This window comes from Sorex araneus, chromosome 1, assembly GCF_027595985.1.
Source record: "Sorex araneus isolate mSorAra2 chromosome 1, mSorAra2.pri, whole genome shotgun sequence".
NCBI lineage: Eukaryota > Metazoa > Chordata > Mammalia > Eulipotyphla > Soricidae > Sorex > Sorex araneus.
The window spans coordinates 142,765,467-142,790,718 of NC_073302.1; the positions used below are offsets into that span (position 1 = coordinate 142,765,467).

Consider the following 25,252-nt stretch of genomic DNA (forward strand, 5'->3'; position numbering starts at 1 on the left):
TACTTATTTACGATCATTGATTTTTTACTTACCATCATTTTTTTAAAATTTACCATCATTGTGGTTTTATTTATTTATTTATTTATTTATTTGCTGTCAGTCTGTAGTTCAGTCATTTTTCAGGGCATTGCAAAAGTCAAACCCTTTGATCATTATTCCATTTTAAAAATGGGTGTCTTCAATGCTTAGAAACTTAACATAAAAGCATTTGTAAAATATATATATATATGTGTGTGTGTGTGTGTGTGTGTGTGTGTGTGTGTGTGTGTGTGTGTGTATACATATAGCCAGGCCCAAGATCTATAGGGGTTAAGACACTTGTATTGTTCCCTAAGCAAAGAGCCAGGAGTAGTCCCTGAGCACCTCTGGATGTGATTAAAAAAAAAAAAAAGCAAAAACACAACAACAAAAACAAATAAAATAACAACAACAAAACAACTTAGCAGCAGAGAATCTTCTCTGATTGCTTAGTTCTAGTTGACTTTCTTTTGTTTTCAGCGCTGGTACCACACAATTATTTAACTATTGGTTGTTCATATTGTTTGCTATTGCACCATGTGTGTACAAGTAGGAGGCAAAATGTGGGTAGAAGTATGTTATGGAGACAGGCTAAGGTATGGATTTAGTGTCATGACTAAACTGATGAACACAAAGGAATCCTGGAAACAACTAGCCCACAGAAATCAAGGAAACCTGGGCTGAGAATATACACAGGTGTATCAGTCAAATCCTGAGACCTGTAAGAGAGCTTGAAGTCAGTATATCAATGCTAAGAACTTGATTAGAGATCCAGAAATTCATAGGAAAAAAAAGAAAAGTAAGGCCTGAATAAGACTAATATTAAAAATTATAATGATGATAATGTGTCCTGCTTGACCAAAGACTGTGTGATATATATACTTTTTTTCAAAGTATCATCATATTAGTGACAAATCATTTATAGCTCTAAAAAATATATCTTCCTGAGTTTTAAACTAGATATAATGATCATACTAGATCTACTACTCATCTAATAAACTAGATTTATTTTATCACATTATCTGGTGACAGGAAGCTAGAATCTGCATAACAATCAAGTGACATAAATCTTGTACTCCATAGAGTTTGGGGATTACTGGATTAAAGTAGTGTGAAAGGGTTTCTTTTAGGAATGTGAGTCAGTAGTAAAGCACTTGCCTTGCATGGGTGATGAGGTTTGGGGTTCAAGGCAGGCACAGAAGACAAATTTCTAAGAGTATTATGGATGTCACCTTTCAGCCCAAGGATCTGGAAGCAAGAAGGCTCTTTCTTTCCATTTAACTTTATATTCTTCTGCACTATCCCAGGGCCTCACACATGCAAAGCATTTGCTGAACTACTGACTTCTGCCCAGCTCCAACTCTTCTATCCTTTTCATTGCTGTTTTATTTGTTTGGTTTGGGTTCTTCTTTTGGTACCAGGAATCAAAACCAGTACCACACTGTGCAAGACTCTATCCCTGAGCAACATTCCTGGTACTTTCTATACTAAAAAAAAAAAAAAAGCAAACAAACAAAAATCTGACCATTTTTTGAGTATATAAACTCATGTAACAATTTATTCCCGATAGAAAATTTTGAGACTTAAAGACTGAAACATTAAGTGCCAATTTTCGAAGTCATGTAAATTAGGAAATACATTACCAATTTAGATCTTTAGGGAAAAGACTGGGGCTGGAGTGAGATAGCACAGCAGGTAGAGCATTTGCCTTGCACGCAGCCGATCCGGGTTCGATTTCTCCGTCCCTCTCGGAGAGCCCGGCAAGCTACCGAGAGTATCCCGCCTGCAACGGCAGAGCCTGGTAAGCTACCTGTGGCGTATTCGATATGACAAAAACAGTAACAAGTCTCACAATGGGTTAATGGTGCATGCTCAAGCAAATAGATGAGCAAAGGGATGACAGTGATGGTGATTCAGAATGCCCTCAGGGGGGAAATCCTGCCACCACCACCCCATTCCTCACCCTTGCCCTAGCTGCCTTTATGGCAGGCACTTCTCTCTCTCTCTTCTCTCCCTCCCTCCTCTTCCTCCTCCTCCTTCTTCATTTTCTCCTGAGCTGCAACTCTTTATTTAGGAAGAGTTTGGTCTCTTTAATGGATAGAAAAATACTCAGTATGACTGGAGTCAAGTGAGTAAAAGCATAATAACCAATAGAGTAGACTGAACCGGACATGACTTTTTAAACTTTTCCACTCACAATGCCTTTTCTCCTAAGAAATGCAACACAGGTGAGCACTAGCATGAATACCTAGGATTCACTATGCTGTTGATTTTCAATTAAAGTTTTGTCATTGCTTATTCAGAAACATTTCTCTTTCTTCTTGAACATGTCTCTCTCTCTCTCTCTCCCACTCTCTCTCTTCCCCTTTAAATAAGATTACTTTGCTTCACAGAAAAGAAAGAGGTACTGAATTAGAAAAAGAATCATTCTTTTTTCAGTGTCAGATGACTAACCAATGCTTTTTGTTTGTTTGTTTGTTTGTTTGTTGGAATATTTTTTTGCTAATTTTTTTTCCGATCAGACCTGGCGATGCTCAGAGGTTACTCCTGGCTGCACTCAGGAATTACTCCTGGCTGTGTTTGGGGGAACATGGGATGATGGTGATCGAACCTGAGGTTGGCTGTGTGAAAGGCAAATGTCCTATCAGCTGTACTACTGCCCCATAACCAATGTTTTGTTTTGTTTTGTTTTGTTTTGAGCATCATCATACCTGGTGATGTTCAGGGGCATCTCCTGGCTCTGCACTCAGGAATTACTCCTGGGGGCTCTCAGGGAATCATATACAGTTCTGGGAATTGAACCCAGGTCAGCTACATAAAAGACAAGTGCCCTATCTGCTGGACTATCTCTCCAGCCCTGTTAATATTACCAATGTACAGAAAATACTAAGCAATGGGAATTTAGAGATACTAAACAGTTCTCAAACAGGATTTTTTTGGGGGGAGAGTCACATCTGGCGATGCACAGGGATTAATCCTGGCTTTGCACTCAGGAATTACTCCTGATGGTGCTCAGGGGACCATATGGGATGCTGGAAAGCGAACCCGGGTCAACCGTGTGCAAGGTAAATGCCCTCCCTGGGCTATTGCTCCAGCCCCTTTCTCGAACAGGTTTACATGTAATTCAGCATCTCCTGATGAGTTTCTGAAAAACAGACCACATTGGAGATTTTAACCTGTTAGATTTGGAATACAACTTGTGTTTCAGTTTTTGTTAAAAAATCAAAACAAACTTTCTTTTGTGTTTCTTGTGGTCATGGTTGGTTGAGAATTACCTAGGTAGGACCATCTTTATAGACTGATTAGGTTGATATAGGAACTTACTATAAAGAGAGGAGAGATACATTAACTGTGCTTTGCAAAATGGGAAGTTTTAAATAGAAATAAAAAGAGGGCAAATCAACTCTGCTAGCAGAAACTGAGAGATTAGAATAAGAAGGTGTCATTGGGGAGAGCAGATAAATCACTCTTCACAGAAGTCAAGGCCAATAAAGATGACAGTGTCCATTGAATAAGGTAATTGAAAGGTAATTGTTGACTTTTACAAATGTAATTCATAAGACACTGAATCTAGATTTATGAGTTAGGAAATGAATGATGATGGGGATCAAAGCGTGGGTATTCAAATCATTTGAGTATCGAGAGGCAGGGCAAATAGAGAATAGAACAAAACATAAATAGAAATTTAAAAGAAGGGGATCAAGAGAACTCTTTACTTTTTCATTTCAAGAAAAAGAAACCTGAACATATTTGTAGAGGAGAAAATCCCAAAGAAGAAGAAAAGGCTAGGTATTTTAGAAAGGGTAATACTGGAATTTATATCTTCCAGTTGTTAATGTCTAAGAATTAAAATAAGTTATCATGAAATAATACTAATTATAATTAATTCTAGGAAAACAGTAGGAATCACAGATAACTTAATCTGTTTCTTCTTACTCATTTTTCCCTAGGATTGAGGGCTTTTGAGTGTCAGGGGAATGAGACCTATTGTTATTGTTTTTGGCATATCGAATACGCCACGAGGAGCTTGCCAGGCTCTGCCCATGTGGGCGGGATACTCTCGGTAGCTTGCCAGGCTCTCCGAGAGGTATATTTGTGTGTATGTTTGTGTGTGTGTGTGTATATATATATATATATATTTATATACATATATCACTTGTATCACTTGTCATCCCATTGATCTTCAATTTGCTCGAGTAGGCGCCAGCAACGTCTCCATTCGTCCCTGTCACATGCCCAGGAACATGAAGAGCCTCAAACCATTCGTTCAGGTTTTGATGAAGAAGTCTGACCATCTCGTAGGTGAGCGGCCATGCGGTCTTTTGAGACATCTCGTGGAATCCAGTCAGTAACAGCTCTAGTCCAGCGGTCATCTCTAAATCACATTACTTGTCTGGCCCATCTGATTTTTGAAGCATTGGCAAACGAGACAGCATCCCTGATTCTTGATCATCAAGAGACATTGGAACTCTGGATTCCTTCTCTCCCTTGAGTGAAATGTGATATTCCAAGCATAGGCTCTTTCAATTCCTCCTTGGGATACCTAAGTAGCGTTCTTATCCTGTTTTCATAGGGCACAGGTCTCTGAGGTGTATGTTAGTGCAGGAAGAACGGTGGAGTCGAAAAGATGTGCCCGGAGCCAAAGTTTCTTTGTCCTCTTAACAACTTCTTTGATGCTCTTGAAGGTGTTCCACGCTGCTCTCTTCCTCCTGCGCAGTTCTGGTGCCAAGTCGTTCCTCATGTAGAGTTCTTGACCCAGATACACATAGCTGCTGCATTTTGATATGTTCGTTCCTTTGAGAGCAAATGGAACATCAAATGTTTAGGGCAGAAAATAAAGGAAATTTTTACCAACCCTGCCCATTTTTTCCCCACTTGATACCAGCTTCACAAATTTTGTGAAAATAATTGAGAATAGGTGCAAAAATTAATAGACATGCTTCAGGTAAGAAGAAATAGACAAACATGTATAATCTGAGGTAGAACTCAGTCAACTTACATTACTAGTTAAGGCCAGCATTCTTTTAGTTATTTCTGGCTCCATGTTCCTGGCTCTGTGGTTAAGGAATCACTCCAACAAGTGCTCAGGGGATCATGTGGCACCAGGGATCAAACCCGGGCATGCAATCAGTTCATTGAACTATCTTTATGGCCCCTTGATGCAAAATTGCAGACTAAAATATAAGTTTTGGTAAACATATGTACTGGGATGTTACTGTCCACCCCCACAAAACAAGCCCTTTAAGTATGAACTATAGATGAAAGGTTTTTACATTTGATTAGTAGCATGTCTCATGTATTTTTTTTAATGGGTCAAGGAGATATGCACAGTTTAAAACTACCTTTGTGTATGGATTAAAGGCTTAGACTTCCTAATTATACAAGCCACTGGATACAAGGTATGTGTCAACAACCATGATAAAACAATATTTTATGAAGCAATTTAAATTTTAATAGTTGTATAACTTGATTTCCTTGCATTCATTAAGGAATTTGCAAGCAAATAGATGTTTTATACCTATGTCACAGAAACATTAGAGAATGAGATTTCTAGCAGGCAAGATCACCAAACTCTTTGGATAAAACTCTTAATATAACAACAATTTTTAAAAGGTAAATCTTGGGGGCAGGGGGAAAAAGTAAATATTGGGGTCAGAGAGATGGCTCAGAGGGCTGGAGTCTAAGCTTTGCAAGCAGAAGACCCAGATTCTAACCCTGGCTCCACGTGGTCACACAGAATACCCACAATGGCCCAGAGCACTGAGCCAGATATAAAGATGGGCACCACTGGCTATGGCCCTTCCCACAAATAAAACAAAACACCTAAAATTTTCACTTGATTAAACTTAAACAAAATTGGGAGGAGTCATACCCTGGTGGAGTTTAGGGAACCTTGTGGTGTTAGGGATCAAAATTTCTTCAGCCCTCAAACTATTTGTTGTTTGTTTTAGGGCCACACCTATAGCGCTCAGGGTTGACACATGGCAAGCCAAGTGCCTTAACCCCTGTACTGTCTTGTCAGCCTTTCCAAACCATCTTGAAATAAAGAATAAAGGTTCTGAAGCAATGTTTTTACTATCATTTCTGGAATGTAAAAGCTGAAGTTACTTTCTCAGTTATCTAGTCAGGTGTTTTGCTCATAGAAATCATTCCTACTTTAGAATATATTTAGGAAACTAAGCTCCTGGGTAAGGGAGAGAAAGCTTAAGGCTGGAGCTCTTGTTTAAATATGTGGGCCCAGGTTTGGTCCCCCAGGATCTGGAACAACCCTCCAGCACCTCAGGGAGTAACTCCAAATTTAAACAATAGCAACAATTAAGAAAGTTTGTTCTTGGAGGCGGAAACTCCAAACAATAATAGTGAGATTTTTTGAAATATTGAATGTAATCCAAGTAAAGAGAAAGTAAAGTGAAATTTATCAGCTACACAGGTGGGGTGGGGGGCTGGAGGGTGGGGTGTGGGGGGGAGGTTTACTGTAGTTCTTGGTGGTGGAATATGTGCACTGGTGAAGGGATGGGTGTTTGAGCATTGTGTAACTGAGACTTAAGCCTGAAAGCTTTGTAACTTTCCAAATGGTGATTCAATTAAAAAAAAAAAGTTTGTTCTCATCTGTGGAATATAAAATAACAGAATGGGAGACTAACACCCAAGAATAGTAGAAATAAGTCCCAGGAGGTTTGCTCCAGGGCTTGGAAGCCGGCCTCACATGCTGGGGGAAAAGGCAGCTCAGATAGAGAAAGGACCACCATGTAAAGTGTGGTTGGAGGTCCCGCTCAGGATGGGAGATTCATGCTGAAAGTAGACTATAAATTGAACATGATGGCCACTCAATACCTCTATTGCAAGCCACAACACCCAAAAGGAGAGAGAACAAAAGGGAATGCCCTGCCACAGAGGTGGGGTGGGGTGGGGGGGATAGAGAGGGGGGTGGGGATTACCCATAGTGGAGAATGGGCATTGGTGGAGGGATGGGTACTCAAGCATTGTATGACTGAAACACAAGCACGAAAATATGTAAATCTATAACTGTACCCTCACGGTGATTCACTAATTAAAAAATAATAAATTAAAAAAAAGAAAGTTTATTCTCTTGAAATATGCTTTTATAAAATCAAGTTAAGAGTGAAACCAGAGTTCCTTAACAACTTTTAGTCTACTTGACTTAGTATTTATATTAGGTAGAAAACTCCAGACCTGTGGCTATGAACGCATATGCACGTTCAACACATCTTTAAATAGGGCTTCCAAGACTTAAGTTTTCAGCTAAGGATTCCTGACATAAGAAACTCCATTTTAATTCCCCTCCCAGCCAGACAGTAGGTCTGGGACTCCCCACTAGAGTTCCAAGTCAAATGCAGCCTAATAAACTTCTCAGGTCAGGGAATCACCACCTCCAGTTCCAATTGTTCCTCTGCAATAGCATACCAGTTTAACCATTAACTAGCTTAGTTTGCTTCTGTAACCTGCTCTACGGACTGCATCTCCTTATTGACTTCATCCATTGTCTAACCAGGATATGACTGTCCTTTATAGACTCATCCCTGTCTGTCCTCCGGCTGTGTGAGTTCTTTGGGACCCTGTAGTCCTGTAGCAGTTACTCCTGGTTGCCTGCCCTCAGTAATCAAGACTGCCCATTAGGGCTCTGACTCCGAGTGGGTGTGGTGGTCTCTGTTTTTCACAAAATGCTCTGAGAACAATTTCAAAGGGGTGTGTGTTCCAATGTCTCTGGGCTGTGAACTAAGCCAGAGCTCCATGCTGCCCCAGGAAGAAAACTGGTGCACTTTCTAACATAAATCTCACTGGACTTAACTACTAAAGTACTAAAATGCAGAAATCCTAAATCGCGCGGCTGCTATTGCGCCTGCATGACTTCATACCTCTTTATTCTCAGCAATGGAAAACTATCAAATGCTTCTTTGTCAGCAGGGCTGCTTTTTTTTTTTTTTTGAGGGGAAACTCCAACAACAATAGTGAATATTGTGTTGAAAAATGGAATGTAATCAAGGTAAAGAGAAAATGAAATGAAATTTATCAGCTCCGCAAGTGGGGGTGGGGGGCGGGAGGGTGGAGGCATACTGGGGTTTTTGGTGGTGGAATATGGGCACTGGTGAAGGGACAAGTGTCCGAGCAGTGTATAACCGAGATAAGCCTGGAAACTGTAACTTTCCACATGGTGATTTAATTAAAAAAAAAAACAAAACACAAAGGGGTGTGTGTGTGTGTGTGTGTCTGCACGTGTGTGTGACTTTTACAGGGCTTTAACAGTGATTAAGAGATAGTGGAGGCTACTGAGTGTCCTTCCGTGTGAAATACCTCTACCTGTGAAATACCTAGAGTAGAAACATAAGTCTCACGCTTGGAGGTTTTTATGCGGTACTGTAAAAACAGTTTCCATGGTCCCTGTCCACACGGTCTTCCTGCTCTGCAAGAACCTAGAGTCTTGCCCAGCTCAGGTGCTCAAACTAGTCAAGTGACTCTGCAAAGAGGGCACAGGGCTTATTCGATCTTCTGTGTCGGCTGGCTCTCTGTCCTTGAGCCACTTATTGGCCTTAGGGGCGAGGACAAATGGTCTTGGTCTCAGCAGCCAAGGCAGCCTGCGGTGCGTCATACACCAAACAGTCCAGGTGGCCCTCAGCGCAGCGTCCCTACTTAAATGGCCTTGAGCTGAAGGCCAGAAAGAAGCGGCCCTTCACCCCGACTTAAGAGTGGGGGTACAGTAGCTCCAAGGCGTTTCCTTCTGTTTTCCATAATGGGATGGGTAGCCCGGCCAGGCCCGTGTAAGGGACAGTTACCAGCCAACATAGATGGCACGCTCAGATGAAGCACCGCGCCCCTAGATTCCCAAGTCCCCCCATCCACAAGAACCACCTCGGAAAACTACAGGGGCCCCTTCCAGCGTTCGCGCCACAGCGGGAGCGACGGCTGGAAGCCAGAGGGGCTGGAAAGCCGCGCGGGGCGCGCCGCGCGGGGTCCCGCCTCTTCCAGGCCGCGCGCGCCGAAATCAAATGCGACAGCGGCTCGTTGGGCGTAGCGGCTCTCGGAGCGGGGCCAGCCTGGGCCGCCGCCCGCCCGCCCGCCCGGCTCGGCTCGGCTCGGCTCGGCTCGGCTCGGCGCGGCGCGTTGCGGGGCGGGGCCGCCTCGGGGCGGCGCGGCGCGGCCGGCGGACGAGGAAGAGAGGCGGGCGGCGCTGCTGTGCGCAGGCGCGCGGCGCCCCGCCTCCCCAGCGTCGGCTCCGGGGCGGGCGGCGCGGGCCCTCCCACTCTCCCCCGCGCCGCCTCAGAGCCCCGGCCGTCGCTTCACCCCGGCCGCCCGGCGTGCGCATCCTCCCGCCGCTCTGCAGGCCTTGTGTGAGTGTGTGTGTGTGTGTGCGGGGGGGGGCACCCCTTCGCCTGATTCCTGCGCCCCCGCCGCCGCGCTGCTCCTCGCGGCCCCCGCTCGCGTTCACGCTGTCGCCCGGGCCGGCGCGGCCGCGGGCAACCGCCCCCCCTCCCGCACCCACCCCGCCCCCTCCCCGCCTTTTCCGCCCAGCCGGCCCCCTCCCTCGGCCCGCCGCCGCTGCTCCAGATGAGGTGATGGCAACGGCCAACTTCGGCAAGATCCAGATCGGCATTTACGTGGAGATCAAGCGGAGCGATGGTGAGCCGGGCCCCGGGCTCGGGGTGTGCACCGAGGCGTGGGGTGGGGAGACGCGGGCGCCGGCCGCCTCATTGATGGCTCGGCCGTGGGGGCGGGAAGGCGGCGGCCGTGGCGCTTTTGTGTGTGTGTTGTGTGGCGTGTGTGTGTGTTGTGTGGCGTGTGTGTGAGTGCGAGGGGAGGCCGGCGTGGGGGTCCGCCGCGGGTGCCCGCTGCAGTGGCGGGGCCGGGGAGGGGCCCGGCGGGCGGAGGGGGAAGGGCCGCGCCGTCGCCGGCCCCGGGCGCCTCCCGCTCCTGCACCGCCCCGCATCCTCCCGCCGGCCGCGGCCTCGCGTCTCCCCGCTTGAGCCTTCCCGTCTTCCGGGGCCGCATCTCCGGGCTTGGGGTGGGGTGGGGTGGGGTGGGGGGGGATGGGGAGAGCGGGAAGAGCGTGTGGAGTTGGGTTGTCTTCGGCGTTTCCAGGAGCGGCGGCTGGTCAGAGGCCGCGGGGAGGGTGGGGTGCGGTGCGCCGCGGCGGGGACCTGCCCCAGGCTGGTCCCTCCGGTGCTCAGCAGGATGCGGAGAATGTCAGGCTCGGCTTTGAATGAGGGTGGGGGAGCCGAGGGAAGGAGTGGTGGTGATGTGTGTGTGTATGTGGGGGGGGGGGGTTGGGGGGCTCGATGCTTGCGCCTGGCTTAGAGGTGATGCGGCTGCACGGGGAGGCGAGGGCTGAGCCCGGGAGAGCGGGGCACGCGGCTGCGGGCGGGGGGTGGGGGGAGGCCGGATGTTGCTAGTTCCGCACCCTCGGGATGCGGCGGGGAGCAGAATAGTGGAAGGCGAGGTGCGGCCGTGTGACCTGCGCCGCTTGTGCGGGAAGCCTCGGGCTCGTGGTCTCTTTGCCCGGGTTCCAGGCGGGCAGCGCGTTTGCGTGCCCCGCTGGCGCGTCGTGGAGGTGTGCGGCGCTCCGGCCAGCCAGACTTGGCGTTTCTATTGTAAAGGAGATGGTGCACGGAGGGGCGGAAGTCGAATGATTTCCTTTCAAGCCGAAAATCGAAAGAACCGGCAGTGTATTAATACCCAGAGGTGTGCAGTGGTCTTTAGGCCATCTCCCTTAAGCCCAGACCTTTTATTAACGGTTGATTCATTAGCCTCTGAGTACTAACTCTCCCATTCTAACCCCCTTTGGGTTTCCACCAAATCAGGAAAAGCTGCGTTGACTTCCATATTTTGTCTATGATTTACTGGAAGAACCTGTATAGCGAATGGTTTCTTCCCTTCGTTATGTTTGAATTTGTGTTTACAACGGGAGCATCCTTAACCTGTATGTGAAAATATGAGGTACATTATTATACAGGTAGATTATTACTACAGAGAGCTTTTGAAGTTACCAGTAACAGTACTGGGAAGGAGAAGTCAGCCAATTACTTTTTAAAAACAGTGCTGTTTGGGAATGTCAGTTTACTGTAGACCATCTCCAAAAGTTAAGACGTATTGGACGTTGAGGCTGGGTGCAATAAAAGTGTAAGTTTTTCCATTTACATTTCCTCAAGCTTTACCTCTGAACGTAAGCTCTATTGGAGAGTATTAGGGTAGGATCAAGGCATTTATGGCTAATTATTTCATTGAAACTTACCATATTTGAAACAGTTTTAGTGCTCTGGAGGTTCTAGCATCTTTCCACTTTCACTTTCTTGTATGTACCAGAAACCCTGACACTTGTGTTCTTACACCAGTGTTAGTATTTTAAAATCCCATTTCAAATCAGTTTGCCTGTAAGAAATAGTGGATATCATTACACTGTGTATCATCCTAACCTGTGGCCCTAATATTTATGAGCCTCAGGTTAATGATGGAGTTGTGGCAGGTATCGAGAACTTGAAAGGAATACTCATTTAATTTGGATGGGGGCAGTTCATAGCGTAGAGAGGAGGTGATGTTCAGGAGCATTCCCCTCTAGCTTTCCCTTTTTAACTTAAAGAAGCTGTCTTGTTCCCCCCCCCCCCCCCTAGCAGGCATGTGTTAGGTAAAACATGGATTGGTGTCCAATAATAAACTTTGTGGTTGGATGAATACTAAAATAATGCTGGGGATCATGGAAATAACATAAATTAGGAAGTGTTTGCTGTCAGCTGATGACTTGATGCTTTTCTGCATGTTTCTAATGGTGATTCCTGCCCTTGTTTCAAGTATATTTTTCTATTACTGATCTCATATATTGGTGAAACATTCTTTCAAGGGGCTGCTCAAGACTAATCCCAGTAAAGTTCACTATTTACAGGTAGCCCGACAACCTCTGGGTCTCTAAAACTGAGCAAATAACTCTTTATAACTTATAAGACAGTCTGAGGATGAGGAAGGGTGCTTCTGCAGTGTCTTGGAGCCCCTGGACACTCCTGGTGACACTAGGTCCAGCAATGCCCTTTGAACTATCCCCCCCAGCCCCAAGACAGCATTATTTCTTTACATGTTATATTTGAGTACATTTTTCTAAATGTTTTCACATTGTGCTGAAGAAGGTTGGTATGGAGAATGCAATTAAGAGATGGCAGGCTGCCTACCCACACTTCCACAGAAGCCCCAGTGCTGTAGAATTGAAATAAGTACTAATAAATTCTTAGATTCCCTGAATTATCTGTGTATCCCCTCCATGAACCTAGTGAAGTTTCTTGCATTTAGGTTTTGAGTGGCTTATTCATTATTGGATTTTTGGTTTTCAAGAGTTATTTTAAATAAACATGAAATCTTACAGGAAACCTTTCCATCTGTGCTTATGCATGCGCTGCCGCCACCTCCCTATTTTCGCCTCCCATAAGCAAGACCATCCAGTTAAATCCAATTTTAGTTTAAGATTCCCAGAGTTGGTTGAGATCAAATGATCTAATGCTAATCTGACTACTGCTGTTCTAAGGTTAGAAGTGACAGCTTAAGTTTGGACTTCTGAGGTTACTTCTAGCCACAGTGGATAGACTAGTCTGGAATTGAACTGGTTTCTGCAAATGGGAGCTCATGTATAATTTATTTTCTTCCATGTGTCTTCCTATTATTTTTCTGATGCATATCCTTTTTAGAATTCACTTACTAAAGACCAGTCTTACTGTTTCTTACATAGCCAGATGGTCTTTACTGGGAAGGTGAAAAATTAGTCATTGTTAAAACATTCCTTATTTGTCCTATAATATAAGTACTACCCTCTGAGGATTGGGGGAGGGATGAGGAATGTTTTGAATATTTAGAAGCTGCTGCTCAAATGGAAATGTTTTTTGACATCTCTTAGTTTAATTATAGATTATTTCAACCAGAAAAATCCTTTGAGTTAATTTTCAGTTCTTATTTTTATAATATGGAAACTGAGTCCCAAGTCACTGTGACTTTATTAAAGTTTGTCAGTAGCATCCAGGAACCAGTCCTGCCTAGTGTAGAAATCTTACTATCCACAGATAGCAGTGACTGCTAGAGAGATAGTACAGTGGGTATCCCGGTTATCCTGCACACAGCCAGTCCCTGGATTTGATCCCTTGGCGCCCCAAATGGTTCCCTGATCACAGAGCCAGGAGTAAGCCCTGGGCACAGTTGGATATAACCCAAAATCTAAAATACTGCTACTACTAGCAATAATAATAATAATAATAATAATAATAATAATAATAATAATAATAATTGACAATAAAGGAAGAAGCCTGTTATTTGGGAGCCATATATAATTTTCTACAACTCTGTTGTTTCTTAACAGAAATTGTTTCTCAGTCATGGAAAGACTGTAGGAAAGTAGTGTTAAAGATCCAGATAGGAATGATACTATATAAAATGATGTACAACTAGAAGGCCATAAAAAACTAAAATTATGGGATAAAAATGTTCATTCCTTAATTAAACATTCATGAAAAGAGTGCTGTAATGAAATATATAAAATCCAGAGCAAGTTGAAGGTTTTGAAATGTCACTAAACCATTAGTGTAGGTATTTAGGGTAGGAAATGTTCAGAAAAAAAATGTAATTCGTATAATTTATTACTTTGTTGCATTTATTCTTCTGCTAGTTTATCTTTGCATGCTAGAGGATAAACTAAATTTAGGTATAAAAATTAACCACACAGCAATGCAAGTTTTCTTTGGGTACATATAGTTAAATTACTCTGATTATAAAGTGGGCGGAATGGATATGTGGATTAGTAATTTACTTTTACATGGTAGCTAGAATGATAAAATGGTTCAGTATATTTATTAGGCCTTCACTGTTTTCTAGACATTTTACCTAATGAGTTTCTTACAGAAACCTTATGAGGTTAGTAAGATAGGAAGATGACAGATGACAGTTCTGTAGGTAAAGAATTTGAGGTTGAATTATTTGCCAGGGTCACCTAGCATGGCATGAACCAGATTCTTATTTCTTCAAGTGCTGGTAAATGTTTGTGGATGATGGTATGAGTTATAAACTTTCTGTACTTGAATTTTTTTCCTTTTCTGTTTTTGGGCTATGCCCAGCAGTACTTGGGGCTTACTCCTGGTTCTGCACTCAGGAATCACTCCTAGTGTGGCTTGGTTGCCAGCGATCGAACCAAGGCTGGCTCTGTGTAAGGCAAGCACCCTACCCATTGTACTTTTGCTCCAGCCTCAGTGTACTTGGATTTCCCTTTCTCTTCCTTTCCATCGTTGGATGCTTAGGGGTTATTCCTGGCTCTGCACTAAGAATGGAATGTCAGGCATCAAATCCGGGGTCAGCAACATGCAAGGCAAGTAAGTGCCTTACCCACTGTACTATTTCTCTGCCTCAAGGATTTAAAAAAAAAAAAAATTTCTTACTCCTAGCAGAGAAGCTCAGAAAACTTGCCATTGATAAAATTGCTTAAACTTATCAATTTGGTGAGAGCAAGTTTAATTCTGAGAGTTTATTATGCACAGGAGCTAAAATTTAGGAACCTAAAACTTTTAGGTTCTTTTCAGTAGTCACTTGAGGTTTCTGAAAGTACCATGGAAAGCCAGAAATATAATTAGTCATTGCTCAGCCACTTGATTCTTAGGGAAAAAGTGTGGGAACCTAGGGAAAAGTAGTGTGTTCAAATTAAAAAACAAAATAGAGAAATAGCAGAGCCAGTCAAACCACTAATTGTTCAAATAGAAGAAGGAGTGAATGGAAAATCTATAATCATGTTCTTGAGAGATAATATCTGTATCTTCTGTTTGTAGTCACAGGTATGCTTGACATTAGTATTATGTTTATCTTTTTGCAAAGCTTATTCGATTCAGGTGTCCACTTTGCTTTTAAAACAATGATCATATAATCTAAAATAATTTATGGTGGGTTTCTTTTTATCTTTTTTTCTTTTTTGAGCTTCTGTTCTGTGCAGACGTAATATTTTAGGTCCTAGATAAGACTAATTTTCTTCTTGAATTGGTTGTAGAGCAAATACAGGTTGGTTGTCCTTTTATCACACACCTGCTCTTGGTTTAAGTAATACTAATGGTATCATAGAACCTAAGTGAAATAGACATAGAATCCCACTATACTAAACAATTAAGGATTTACTAGCTGCTAGTGTCTTTTATCTGGTGGGGGAGAGGACTTGGTGCCACATCGAGTAGTGCTCAGGATTTTCTCCTGGCTCTGTACTCAGGGATCATTCCTGGTGACACTTGGGGGGATATTTTATTTTATTTTATTTTTTTGGCTTTTTGGGTCACACCCAGCAATGCTCAGGGGTTACTCCTGGCTTCACACTCAGGAATTACTCCTGGCAGTGCTTGGAGGACCATATGGGATGCCGGGGATCGAATCCGGGTCGGCTGCGTGCAAGGCAAACGCCCTACCCGCTGTGCTATCGCTCCGGCCCCACTTGGGGGAATATAAAGGGTGATAGGAATCAGCCTGGAGTCAGCTGCATGCAAGGCCTGCACCTTAACCCTTGCACTATCTCTCTGCCCCTGCCCCTGTGCAAAGTACTTAAAGTGGGGAACTAAATAAATTAAAGTTTGTAGTCATTGGGATTTTGTCTAGTGAGAACAATATCCAGTGGGATCATGTTTCATTGTTCCTTAACCCAAAGTTAACTTTTGTTACTCTTTCCCAAATGGGAAAGAAGGTATCCCTTTAAAAAGTCAAACCTCTGAATCTAGCTTTGGGTTTATTTTTGATACTGCTTTCCTTTTCACTATCATTGTCAGTACTACCCTTGCAAATTGAATATGAGCATGAGGATAGTTAGATATATAGAGATATATAGACCTTGAATGATTATGGCATGTTACAAAATAGTGTGTTCTCAATTTGTTTTCCTGTTGCAGATTTTATTACATATACTGTAACAATAGCCTAATACAGGTTGAGCATTCTGATGGATGTTGGAGATGTCCAAAAAAAGGAATAAGGTTCATAGTCATTGTCCTCAAAAAACAAATTTGCTTTAGTGCTGATAGTTGGATTTCATTCTTTGTCTACATCCTCACTTCCCATTTTAGGTTTGGCCTCTTTAGTTGATTCTTAAGGTTAGGTGTCTTTCAGATGGAAAAATACTTGTCTTAATGCCTTCTCTCTCACCACCTCAGGTCATAGCTGATCCATTATCAGTTATTTCTCTTGGTGTGCTTTCCTAAGCATGTTCATGTTCAGCCTCAGAAGTCTTAAAGCACACCAACATCAGTGCTGGTAATCTCTGCACTCTACTGAAATTGGCATTATATGTCCTGACTGCTGTGTTTTCCATTCTCTAATATCTACTTGAATTTCAGCTTCCTAACTTTCAGCTTTTGTCCTAAGATCTCAAGAAAGAAGTTGTGTTCATATATACAATTTTGGTAGGCCAGTCCCTGGCAGCAGTTTACTCTGAATATACTGGGTTGGGATATATACCAGAGACTACGGAATGGAAAACAAGCTGCTTGCTGGTTCTTCTGTGTAATTTGGGAGTAACATCTCTATGCAGTGTGTCCAGGAGACTATAAGAATAAGACACCTACCCTAAGCCATATTTTACTTTTAAGTACTTTTTTCCATATTTTAATTGGTTTGCCATTTTAACAAGATTTCACCTATATAGACTGTTCTAGAGGAAGGCTAGGACCAGGAGGAGATTTTAGGTAGTATTTGCTGTTTTCACTGCAGTTTTAAAAAATTTGAACCTTTTTAACTTGTGGACTAGTAAGCTCCCTCCTTAGCCTCACCAGATAACTGGTATCATTTATGTTGCTGCCACTTGAAATCTATTTCTTTCTTGGGGCCAGAGTGATTAGGACAGCTGGTAGGGTATCTGTCTTGCGTGCCGCTGACCTGGGTTCGATCCCCGGCATCCCATATGGTCCCCCCAGCACCGCCAGGAGTAATTACTTAGTGCAGAGCCAGGAGTAACCTCTGAGCATTGCCGAGTGTGACCAAAAAAAACAACAAAAAATGATTTCTTTCTTGAAAAGTGAATTCAGCTGTTATTCTTGATACCTCAAGGGATTTAAAATTTGTGCCTTTCATAAGCGAAATGCTATGCTAAATGTGTAATATCCAATTTCTTTTTTGATTTTCATGGTAACAGTATGATAGATTGTGTTATATCCCTTTTACACAAGAATCCTGTGCATTGTATATTAAGTATATTGCAAGGATTTAAGCCTGAAGAAAGACCATGTTAGGTATTTTCATTATATGCATTGGTCAAGGTTTTGTGGTAGTCTATTTTAGGGGTGTTGAGTATGGGTATATATATATACATATACTTAATTTTTTTTTCCATTTTGAGTCATACCCAGCGTTCTACAGGGGTTACTCCTGGCTCATGCACTCAGGAATTACTCCTGGCAGTGCTTGGGGGATTATATGGGTTGCTGGGAATTGTACCCGGGTCAGCCACGTGCAAGGCAAACCCCCTACCCGTTGTGCTATCGCTCCAGCCCCCAGAGTATGAATATATTTAGAGAATATACTGGATAAATGTAGTTATGGGAAGTTTTTTCTATCTTTTGTTTTGGGGCCATATTCAGTGGTGCTTAGGGCATCATGTTATGCTAGAGATTGAACCTGAATGGGCTTCAGAATAGTGCATGAATCCCTGTACTTTGTCTCAGCCCCAGTGAGATTAGGAGCAGGAGGGTCAGTGTATAGTACTTTGAAACCCTCACTACTCCTTAGAATGATCGATGGGGCTTTGGGAAAAACTTAACCAAACAACAAAAGCAACAGTCTGCCTATTACTATTAATACTGCCCTACCTCCTACTGTTAATATCTGGGTACTTTGCCTAGGAGTTCTGACTTAACGTATTTGACTTTTTTGGTGGGGACAGCTGGATAACTGCAGACCAAACCTGGGGCCTCATATATGCTAAGCTTATGCTCTACTGTTGAGGTATTTACTTGGCCTGAGTTTCTGTTTAAGTTGATCATGTGTAAAGTCTAGGAGTCAGTCATTATTCTGTTGTAAATTGCCTCATACACTGGTCATTTCATGAGGTTGCCTAGGGCTGTGATCTGTTTTAGAAAAAAGTAACTTATATAATCAGACAAGACTTTGTTGGTTCCCACATTTATTAAAATTTAGATGGAGCGAGATGGCCAGTAGATTTCCATGCAGGGAAAGAGACATTTTAGAGTCTGTACACAACATTGGAGAGAGGATCATGGGCAGAAAACTGGAGGGCTGTTGAATAAATGGTCATTTGAATCAGGCAGACAGGAGAGTGAAGTAGGGAAGGTGGAGGTAATTGCAGGTAGTTATATTAAAGACTTTGTTTCAAAGGTAAAGTAAGACATTACTTGGAATTAATTTCTAGGATACTTGGAGACTACTGTAGGCCTTGATCCTCCTGAAAAGCAGTAATAGGAGTTGCTCATGATTAGTAATAGATTAGAAGGAGAGTGGTACTGAAAATGAGAGCTAGCACAGATAAGATTGCATCAGTCTGGGAGGGTGAACAATGATTAAGGATCTAGATGGAGAATGTACTTCAAAACGAATTGATGGTATATTTGTGCTAATTAAAGGGCAGAAAGGTATGAACTTGTGAAAAAACTTGCAGTTTATAAAATCTCTTCATTTCATATATTATTTTAAATTTTATTTTATTTTTTTAGGTTTTGGGGGTAACACCCAATGATATTCAGGGATTACTCCTGGCTCAATGCTCAGGAATTGCTCCTGGTGAACTTGGGGAACCATATGGGATGATGTCATGAATCAAACCCAGGTTGGCACATGCAAGGCAAAAATACCTTATCCACTGAACTAGCGTTCAGGCCCAATAATCGTGTATATTTTTTAAAATATAGAATAGGACCTGTGTACGGTTTGGTATCAAAGAGTATTTCAAGTTCCTTTTTGCCACTAATGTCTTAAAAGTCGAGTCTAAGTTATGAGCCAATGCCAATAGATGCTAATATGGACATCAGATTTATCTAAGCTACATAACTAGCTGCTTTGGTATCCTAAGAAGACTCAGTTACATAGCTAATTAACCAAGACCTCAGAATTCTTTCAGAGATTGGGAAGGGGTATATCTGGTGTCATTCCTTTAATGGATGAAGTGTTTTTATTCTTTTTTTTACCATTGTTCCCCCTCATGTTTTGATTTTTGAATTAGAGCTGTGCTTATACTTTTTTTATTTTTCTTTTTGGGTCACACCTGGCGATGCACAGGGGTTACTCCTGGCTTTGCACTCAGGAATTACTCCTGGCAGTGCTCAGGGGACCATATGGGATGCCGAGGATCAAACCCGGGTCGCCCACGTGCAAGGCAAATGGTCTAGCCCCTGCTCTCATACTTTTTCTCTGCTCTTATGCTTGTTCTATTCTTCCTTCTTGCCTTCCTTTTTTATCCACAAGATTCTGAATGTCATTTTAGTGTTTAGAATCTTTTAATTTATTTGCAACGTAAGAACTAAAAGGGGTGGGAGTAATAGAGCAAAGAGAATTTTCAGGGCAGTGAAATTATTTTGTATGGTACTTGTTACACATTTGTCAGAGTCCATAGACACATATAATAGACTTCAGAGTCCACGAATGTTGGATCAAGTGTGAGCCCTAATGAAAATTATGGACTGAATGTTAGTGATGAGTCCATCAGTCTAGGTCCCTCTGTTCTAACAAGCATGCCTAGTGAGGATTTTGATAGTATGGGAGATGATTATATAGGGGCAGGGAGTACAGGAATGCTACTGTCTCTTCCATTTTGCTTTGAACTTGACATTGCTGTGCTAACACAGCAGAAAGGAGGTGTGCAGACTGTAGGACTTAAAGTCAAAGACACCCTAGAAATAATTTATCAATTTGATAATCAGAATTTATAGTATTTAAGAAAAAGAATCAACCACGCAGGGTTGTAGTTAAAGTAACTTTTTGCTTATTTTAGTTGTGCTTGGAGTCACTATGACAGTTTAAGGTTTGCTGAGTTTTCAAATTATGTTATAGTACATATGAGGATTACATGTGGGGATTCTTCATACTTGGTAACCTTAGCCTCACTTCTTTAGCCATAGACATTTTGAATTCAGCGTCATGATACATGTGTATTTGAATCACACTCACCCTTACTACTGGCTCTGTGCTCTGTGCTTCCTCACAAGGTTCAGGGGATTTGGGATGCTGGAGATTGAATTTAGATTGGCCATATGCAAGGCAAATGCTCTACCCTCTGTACTAGTATTCTGGCGCCTCCCTGTCCACTTTTTAACATTGCTCTCTGTCCATTTTTAAACATCGGTGTTTCGTGGGATCTTACTCTAACCCTGCACTATTATTATTATTATTTTTAATTGAATCACTATGAGATGCACAGTTAAAAAGCTATTCATGATTGTTCAGTCATACAGTGTTCCAACACCCATCCCTCCACCAGTGTACATTTCCCACCAATGTCCTAAGTTTCCCTCCTGCCCCCACCCACCACCCCAGCATATCTCTATGGCAGGCTGGCAGGTAGGCAGGCAGGCAGGCAGGCAGTCTCTCTCTCTCTCTCTCTCTCTCTCTCTCTCTCTCTCTCTCCACACACACAGCTTTGGACATTATGGTTTGCAATACAGATACTACTTTTCACATTTTCACAATATTTTTGTTTGTTTTGGGGTCATACCCGCCAATACTCAGGGGCTACTCCCAGCTCTGCACTCAGGAATTACTTCTGGCAGTGCTTGGGGGACTATATGGGATGCCTGGGATCGAACCCGTATTGGCCTTGGGCGAGGCAAATGCCCTACCCACTGTACTATCCTCCTTTTCACATTATTCTTTCTCTGGGCAAACTGAATGCTTCTCTGCAACTCAGGCTGACTGCAGACATGTACTATTGGTACAATCACTGGATTACTGATGATCTCTCTAGTAAAATCTGTCAACAGTTATTTAAATTTGGTGTGCAAAAATGAGCCTGTTACCCTGTCCCTTTCTTCAAGTATTTCTCATTTCTTTGATTCACCCTGTTGCCCAAATCAAAAATATGGATGTCAGGGCCAGAGAGATAGTCGATGGGCTATCTCTGAAACTGAGTTCCAGTTTCTGTCCAGGCCCCACATGTTCCCCTTGACACCACCAGGGTTGACCCCTGAGCACCAAGTTGGGAGCAGCTTCTAGGCACTTCTTTTGGGCTCTCCCTCCGCTCCCTTCCATCCCCTGCAAAAACCCAGCCAAAAATAAAAAAACCAAAAACAAACAGAAAGTAACGTTGCTGACTTCGAATTTCGTGGTATTTATCTTTTGTTTTTGAAGAAAAAAATTTTAATTTACATAAGGTTTATTTGGGGGGGTCACTCTGCTGTGCTTAGGGCTTTTTCCTGGATCTACACTCCTAGAGGGGCTCAGGAGACTATATTGGTGCTGGGGAGTCAAAGTCCATTTGGCTGCATGCATGGCAAGCACCCTTGCCCTCTGCTTTATTTTTCCAGCCCTTTGTTCTTTGTTCTTTCTTAATCTCTCATAATTAACTACTTATCTCTTAAACTTGGAACTCTTTTTTTTTTTCATCTTTTCATCATAATTTTGATCAAGGTAGCATCATGATTCATCTTACACTGTTGCACCCAATTCCTCCACTTTTGGTAGATTACACTTTGAGTAAACTTTCAGATGTATATATCCCCACCTGCTTAAACTTTGGGGCCACTTTTAGCTTCTATATGGTTCCCAGGTCTAGAACCTGAGCAGTCTGATCTCTCAGGCTCATTTTGTGTTCTACTTTCTTTACCTTTATTGATGTTGTGTGGTTAACTGGCATCACCCCATGGTTGGGTGCTCACACCAGTTTGGCTGGCGGTGGAATGGGAGATAGTACTCAGCAGTGTAGTGTTCTGTGGGGGATGGCTTTGTGGCTCCATTCCTGCAAGGTAGCATTTTGCCACTAGCCACATCCCCAGGTCCTCCGTTTTATTTCTTGCCACTTGAGCTACTGTAGGTAATACTTAGTTCTTTTCTTAGAGTACTCCACTTCTACTTATCCTAAGTAACTCCTGGTAACTCCTGTTGTTCCTTTTTTCCTCTGTTAAATGTTCCATTCTTGGGGCTGGGAGATAGTACAGAGGAGAGAGGTAATACAGTGGTGTAGGTACAGTGCCTGCCTGTCTTGCATGCTGCTGACCTGGGTTTGATCCTCCACATATGGTCCTCTGAGCCTCATCAGAAGTCCCTGACCCCAGAGCCAGGAGTGAACCTGAACACATCCAAACTAAACCAAACATTCCATTCTTCCTTTATTGTGTTTTTTGAGGGGCCACACCCAGTCGTACTCAAGGCTTACTCCTGGTTCTGTGCTCAGGAATTACTCTAATCACTCCTGTGGTTTTTTTTTTTTTTTTGGTTTATTTTTATTTTTGGTCTACACCTGGGAATGCTCAGAGGTCACTCCTGGCACTCAGGAGTTACTTCTGATGGTGCTTCTGGGACCATATGGGACGCCAGGAATCAAACCTGGGTTGGCTTTGTGCAGCGCAAGTTTGCAACCTACTGTTCTCTCTCTCCAGCCCCTCAGGAATCACTCTTGGCAGAGCTGAGGGACCATATGGGGTGCTGGGGATCAAACCCTGCTTGGCTGTGCAGGAGACAAATACCGGGCTTGGACTTGCTGTCCTCTCTCTCCAGCCTCCCCCCCACACACACACACATTTTCCCTTGATACCAAGACAGGTGGACTCTGCAGTTCTACCTTATGTTCTCAAAGTCTCTGTTTACTGTCTGGTCACTCATGGGATTTTGTTCTGTTTAACTGTCTCAGGTCACAGTCCCTTCCTCTGTATCACCATTTCCAGGACAGGATTGCTACATCCTTAATGCTTATTTGCCGAAATGATTAAGTGAATGTCTAGCTCTGCTGGTTTTTTTTTTTCTTCTTTATAATTATTCTGTCTGTTCACAATTTCATTCTGAAGTTGATTTGTGTTCTTCACATCACAGGAGTATGGAATGGAAAGTTTAATGTTGTTGCTTTTAATGTACACTCTTAACATTCTTTTTAAATCTAATTACCTGTGTTGAATAGCAATACAATCCCATGGTTAATAATTAAGTTGCAAAAAAAGTCTTTGTCATACTCTTGCCCCTTAACCACTTGATTTTTCTCCCAAGAGATAAACCAGTGTTACCAGGATTTTGCATATTTGTGTAGAAGTATTTGTTTTATATTTTCAAGCAAATGTGTGAAATCTATTACTGTAAATATACACTTTTCCCCTATAGGTGATCTATTGTATGTCTGTATAGGTTAGGCAAATGCATATATGTGCATACTGTAGTATAATTAAATATCTGCAAACACATCTTTTTTCCTGCAGTTGGTATGCCCTTTAATTATAATTTTATTTTTATGAAAAATAGTAACAATACAGGGGCCAGAGTTATAGTACAGCAGGTAAAGTGCTTGCCTTGCATACAGCCAACCTGTGTTAGCACCCATATGGTTCCCCGATCCTTGCTAGAAGTAACCCTTGAACATAGAGCCAGGAGTAAGCCCTGAGCATTGTAATTTTGTTAGGTGTTTCCATTGTGATTTCTTTTGGGAGTGTACATTTACCTTCCTATCTATAACTTGTATATGTTTTTCCAAACCCTTGTCCATACAGTAAAACATGCTTTGTTTTATTTGGTTTTGAGGCACACTCAGCAGTGCTCAGGATTTAACTCCTGGCTCTGAACAGGGGTCAGTCCTGCTGAGGACTGCACCCCATATCCCCCAAGCACCCTGCCTGCTGTACTATTTCTCCAACCTCAACAGTATGCACTTTAAAACTTGCAACTTGGATTATGGATTTCAGGATGCACCTTTAAGAATCTTTTTCTGAAATCAGCTCACTCATAGATGACGTGCATAATTTATAGTGCTTATTATTCAGGGTTGGGGAATTTTAGACCCATGGGCAGTATAAGGCCAGCAGAATCCTGTGACCAGGCCTTGGTGCATGATGGGACAGACACATATGCTTCAGCTGCACACTGCTCAATTGCCTGCATTTGTTTTATGGTCTTTGGTGTTATAAATATCTAAATTGTCCTGGGTAGAAAAAAGCTTTTGTGACTTTTAAAGTCCCAGATATGTAATGAACAACATAAAAATTTTGGTGTTGTGATAGCCAATACAGAAAAACAAGGCATCACATATTTAACATCTTATTTTTAATTAAATTTTTGCAATAGAAGCTAGAACTGGTCTTAGTGACCGTAAAAGGGGGGGTGGAGATACTAATACTTGTCTAGAAGTTTAAACTTGAAGCTTGCCCCACAGGACTCATAGTATGCCATGTAGCACATGGTCTACTTTCAAAGAAGGCTTGAGTTTTATCCTGTACTTTCAAACAAGGTAAGAAAGAGGAGAGAGAGCATGAGAAGGAGGGGAGGGGGTGCGTTAAAGGGAGGAGGGGCAAGGGCAGGGCCAGGCTAGGTTAGAGGCGTGGACCCACTGACTTGACTATATGCTTTGCTTGTGGGAGACCCGGGTTTGATCCCAAGCACAGGAGGCGTTATTCCTGAGCAAAGAGCAGGGTCAGCCACTGGCCACCACTGACTGTTGCCACAAAACAAACAAACAAAAAAAACAAAACAAAAAACCAGCGACACAGTTTTAATGTCATAAAGTTGAATGGTTTTATGAACTAACAGGTTCGGGTTTTAAACTCTGAAATGTGCTAATGAAAATGTCACTGTCTAGCTCTATCAGTTTGAATTAGGTTAACTCATTTAAGGAGATTGTTTCAATATTGAGGCCAGAATCAAAGAAAAGCCAGTTACTTCTCTGTTCTTGAACTGCTCTAGGAGACTATCCTAACTAGGAACTGAGAGTATGTGGTTTGTTTTTATGTTCAGTCAACCTGTGTATTTAGTACTTTAGGCAGGGTGCTAGGTTGGTATTGAATATAAAGCTTGGGGGGGGTGGGGGGTGGGAGGTAGGGGTGTCACCAAAATAGCTGTGAGTAAAGCGCTTCAATTTAGACAAAGAACGTGGAAGATACACAGGCTTAAACATGCCACCCAATAATTTGTTGAATGAAGAGAAATCAAGTCAACATGTCAGTGCTTGAAGAATTTAGGGGGGGTGAGAACTATCTGAAAATGAAGAATGAGGAAAATTTATCTGTATCCAGATTTTGAAGGGCTATAAAGGATGTGATCTGTAACACGGCCTTTCTAGGCTGTATGTGATTAGGCTCTTTCCTTTCCAGTCCCCTGTTAT

At 42.7% G+C, this 25,252-nt stretch overlaps 1 protein-coding gene across 5 annotated transcripts in view; it reads left to right on the forward strand.

The window, feature by feature from the left end:
• Window positions 1-9,266: 9,266 nt before the first annotated feature.
• Window positions 9,267-25,252, forward strand: part of KIF2A (kinesin family member 2A) — an 83,117-nt gene continuing 67,131 nt past the window's right edge. For all 5 annotated transcript variants that reach the window (XM_004608466.2, XM_055123863.1, XM_004608467.2 and 2 more), the window contains exon 1: window positions 9,267-9,654. In XM_004608466.2, coding sequence (XP_004608523.1) covers window positions 9,591-9,654 — 64 coding nt within the window. In that variant the 5' untranslated portion in view covers window positions 9,267-9,590. The remainder of the gene's footprint in view (window positions 9,655-25,252) is intronic.